This window comes from Otolemur garnettii, unplaced genomic scaffold, assembly GCF_000181295.1.
Source record: "Otolemur garnettii isolate 467f Iridium unplaced genomic scaffold, OtoGar3 scaffold00051, whole genome shotgun sequence".
NCBI lineage: Eukaryota > Metazoa > Chordata > Mammalia > Primates > Galagidae > Otolemur > Otolemur garnettii.
Genome location: NW_003852446.1, coordinates 1,181,059 through 1,185,694, shown reverse-complemented (window position 1 = coordinate 1,185,694; position 4,636 = coordinate 1,181,059). Strand labels below are relative to the sequence as shown.

General features: G+C 36.9%; 1 protein-coding gene across 1 annotated transcript in view; it reads left to right on the top strand.

The window, feature by feature from the left end:
• The window catches only part of ACE2 (angiotensin I converting enzyme 2), a 79,519-nt gene that overhangs the window by 59,106 nt on the left and 15,777 nt on the right, over positions 1–4,636 (top strand). The window contains exons 8-9 of the mRNA XM_003791864.2: positions 1,032–1,129; positions 4,013–4,182. Of these exons, the coding sequence (XP_003791912.1) occupies positions 1,032–1,129; positions 4,013–4,182 (268 nt within the window). The remainder of the gene's footprint in view (positions 1–1,031; positions 1,130–4,012; positions 4,183–4,636) is intronic.

Genomic DNA, 4,636 nt, shown 5'->3' with positions numbered 1-4,636 from the left:
CTTATAAGAAGGTTCTACCTTATGTAGAACTCAGGCAGCGCTGCTCTAATGCTTTCCGCTCATTACTCTGATGTCCATGCTATGAGGTTACCCAGACTATGTCGATTCTTATTCTACAAGATGACCTTCCAGATACGTGTAAATAGCCATCATACAAGATCCAATATAGTACTTGGCCCAGTAACTTATGGTGACTGTTATTGTTTTCATCATGTATATACTGCTTTCTTCTTTCAATTTAAATATGTTACGCAGACTTCCAGTCAGCCCGCTAAATGCCATTTTTCTGGTTGTTCTTTGGATGAGCTCTATTTTGTCGATTCCCCTCTTCGGTTGTCATGCTCACAACTGAATAGTGAACTCCAGATGAGGTCTGACTGACATAGAGTGAACTGTGGTACCACGCCAGCCTTTGTTCTAGAAACTGTCATTCTAAAGATTCAGTGTAAGGTTGCATTTGTGTAGAAGCCATGCCATGTATACTGTTTGTTGAGTTACTTTTGGTCTTGTACATACCGACTGTGCATTGGCCTGATAGCACATATATTTTTATGGTGGACACATTTTTCTTTAAACTTTAAGTGTAAGACTTGACTTGTAGCTCTACTACATTTTATCCTTTAAAAATGGGTTCACTGGAGTCCTTTTCATGCAGTTGTGTTGCCCAGGATTCTGTTACTGCTATTAGATTGACTTTTGCTAGGATCCATCTTCCTTTTTAGTATCTCTGGTCTTGGAAACTAACTTTACATTTGTTTGAGATATTTAAACAACCACCAGGTTAAGGGTGCTACTATAGTAATAAAAGGGGAACTCAGTTAACTAGTTAGTAGAAGTTCCTGAATGACGATCTTATATAATCTCGTTTGAGTCCCATACTAGATTTAATTTGTCATATTTTGCCCCATGGATGGTGGATTATATAAATCTCTTTGTAATACATGGGAGCTATGATGTTACTTATGTTTGATCAATTATGTCTATATTTCTGCTTTCTTTGTCATGTATTAACAGATTCTTTTTTAAAATAGGCGATATGTGGGGTAGATTTTGGACAAATTTGTACTCATTGGCAGTCCCCTTTGAACAGAAACCAAACATAGATGTTACTGATGCCATGGTGAACCAGGTAGGAAAAAAAAGCCTTAAAAACTAAACTTAAATTCTCAACTTAATTTCTTTCTGTTATCCTTCTGTTCTTATATTTTTTTGTATGTGAAACCATGTAAATTAAAAAAAACTAATTTAAGTTTATTTCTTGTATAGCTATATATTTTTTTTAATTTAATCATAGCTGTGTACACTAATGCAGTCATGGAGTACAGTGTGCTGGTTTTATATACAATTTGAAATATTTTTACCAAACTGGTTAACATAGCCTCCATGGCATTTTCTTAGTTGTTGTGTTAAGACATTTATACTCTAAGTAAATTTCACAGCTAATTTTTCCTTTTTTTTTTTTTTTTTTTGTAGAGATAGAGTCTTGCTCTTGCTCAGTCTGGTCTCGAACTTCTGAGCTCAAGCAATCCTCTTACCCTGGCCTTCCAGAATGGGAGGATTACAAGCATGGGCCACCACACCTGGCCTACAAAAATCTTTAAAATAATTTTTTTGGGGGGGGCCCAGGGCTGGGTTTGAATCTGCCACCTCCAGCATATGGGGCCAGTGCCCTATCCTTTTGAGCCACAGGCACCACCTAAAATAATTTTCAAATCGCCTTTTTCTTATCATCTTGGTATAATTGTTTAAATTCTCTGTGTTCCCTTCTATTGATGACATTATAATTAAAATTATGTTATTTTTCTTTATTCAACTAAAACTCTACATTTTAGTAGAATGCCTAATCATACTTCTATTTGCCTTATAAAATTTCTTTAGATTATTCCATCATAATTTACTCTACTATGTATGAATATCTGAGCCTTTGCTGGTTAATGGTTTTAAGCCTATAAGTAGCAATGCAAATCAGGATCTTCACATGCATAAAATACTCCTAGGAAAAGCCCATCGCAGAGTAAAAACATGAAGCCGCAAGGGCCTCCAAACTCTTGCAGCAATTTTAGCCCCATTTTGCAGATGACAAGCAGTAAAGGTCTGCCTTTACGTAGGTCCTAGCCTTTCTAAAGTATTTTCACATCCATCTTTCCAATTTTCTTCTATGAGACTGTGAAGACAGGTATTAAGATAGTTCCATGCTATAGGTAAGAAAACTCAGACTCTTAAGTCACAAAGACTATCTTTGATGACTAAGAATTAAACTCAGAACTTCTGATATTTCCAGTCTGGCTTTATATTAATTTATCCATTCTTCATTCAACAGATGTTAACTGTGTTACTAGCCTGCAGTGTTTTGATATATGTTCATTCTGCTTAAGAATGTCATTCTCATCAAGACCAGTTGCCTGACATCGGAGAAAAACCAGACTTGACAGGTCTTTGAGATCAGAGGAAGTTTTCTGTTACTAAAAGCAATTCATGAACTATTTGTCGATTACACAAACTTAGCTTGCCTGATGTAGGCCTGATCTCCTAACAGGCGTGGTTAGTTCTTAGACACTAGTTCCCAGAAGAGTTTTCTGGGTGGCAGATGCTGACTGATGTCTTTTTCCAGTTCCCAAGGATTCTGAAAGTTTAGACTCGATACAGATCATGAAGCCAAAGTCCAACTACCCACTGGCCGTCAGGTCATTCAAGCCTTCATAGTGTCCTTCATTGTTTGTGTCTTTCATTGAGCCTAATCCAGGGCCCTGCCCCTTGAAGGAGCTCAATCAATAATTGCTGGCTTTAGTTGAATAGTCTTTAGCAAATAGAAAGTAATGACTTCTTTAGAATATAAAAAATAAAGACCAAAAAAAAAAAATGACACGCTATGTCACCCAGGCTACTGTTAACATTTTCATATATTTCCTCATTAAAATCATACCATGTTAAAAAAAAAAAGATCATATACCATGTAAGTGGCCTGTACTACTTTTTCTGTTTATTATTCAATTATATTTTGTGATATCAATACAAATTCTTCAGAAATATGATTTGGGTAGACGCACAGTTTTCCATTTCACAAAGGTATCATTTATTTAACCTTTCTAATGGCTGTTTCTACTTTTGTTCCCTATTAAAAATCATTCTCAATGTAATTCTTGCACTGGATTTCTTGTACATTTTTAGGTTAGCTCCTTAAGGACAGTATTACTGAGACAAAGAGAGTTTTCAAAACCTGCCCACACACGTTACAAAATTGCCTTTCAGAAAGGCTATGCCAATGTATTTATCCAACAGAAAGAATGCGGAGCTGTTTTTTAATAACATTAGCCCTTTTTCCCATTTAAAAATTTTCTTGTAAATTGACTATTTATAATTGTATTATATGTATGTATGGGGCACAGACTGATGTTATGATTTATGAATACAACACAGAATGATTAAATCCAGCCAATTAACATATCCATCAGCTCACATACTTATTTTTTGCAGTGAGAACATTTGAAATTTACTTTCCTGGCAATTTGAAATGTACCGTATACTATGATTAACCATAGAGGGTGCTAAGTAATATATGCACATTTTACAAAAAGAAAAAGCCATATTAAAATTGTAATGCTCAGGTGATATTTGACTTCTGCAATTACAAGAGGTGCTCAAACATGACTTGTATTCATCTTTTGTTACCGGTATGTATCGAGTATTGCAATTTTAATATAGTTTTTTCCTTCCTTAAAATGTGTGTACATTTTTGGGCACCCTCTGTATAGTCACCACACTGTGTAATATATCACAAGACGAAAAACTTCTTCATCTGATCTGAGACTTTGTGCCCTGTGGTCATCGTCTGCCCTTGTCCCCAACCCCCAGACTCTGTATCCGCCATTCTACTGTCTGCTTATATGAGTTTGATTGTTTTATATTCCACACTTTACATAAAAACATGTGGTATTTGTCTTTCTGTGTCTGGCTTATTTCACTGAAGAATGCTGTTTTTTTAGTGCTGGAATTAAATACTATTTTTCCCCAGGGCTGGGATGCACAGAGAATATTCAAGGAGGCTGAGGATTTCTTTGTGACGGTCAGCCTTCCTGAAATGACTCAAGGATTCTGGCAAAACTCCATGCTAGTTGAGCCAGAAGATGGCCGGAGAGTTGTCTGTCACCCTACAGCTTGGGACCTGGGGAAGGATGATTTCAGGTAAGGCTAACATTGACACAGCTGATGCTAAGCACTGGGGGACAGTGGAGGCAGGGTGAAGTTGAACACGGATTCCTTCTCTGAGTGCAGAGGCGATGAGTTACCCTCTTTTCAAACTAAGGTTAGAAGCCCATGAGAGCACATTTGGGCTTTCCCAGGAAAAGCAGGCTCTAACTTAAATCTTTAGAAAGTCTGCCTCCCTTGAAATATTCTGTGAACATCAGAGTTGCGTGGTCATAGAGATGGGGGTACCCCTATCAAAAAAGGTTTGGTGCTAAGATTTATGGAAGATTGGCATGTGAATCAGGCAATGATCTCCCCCTCCACATTTCATTCTTATGGATAAGATGAAATAGGTGAATTAAAAAGCTAGGCTAAATGGGAGAAAGTGGTACTTGTCATAAGAAGGACACAGGGAATACTCTATGGAGAACTGGAAGAAGACTGACCACAC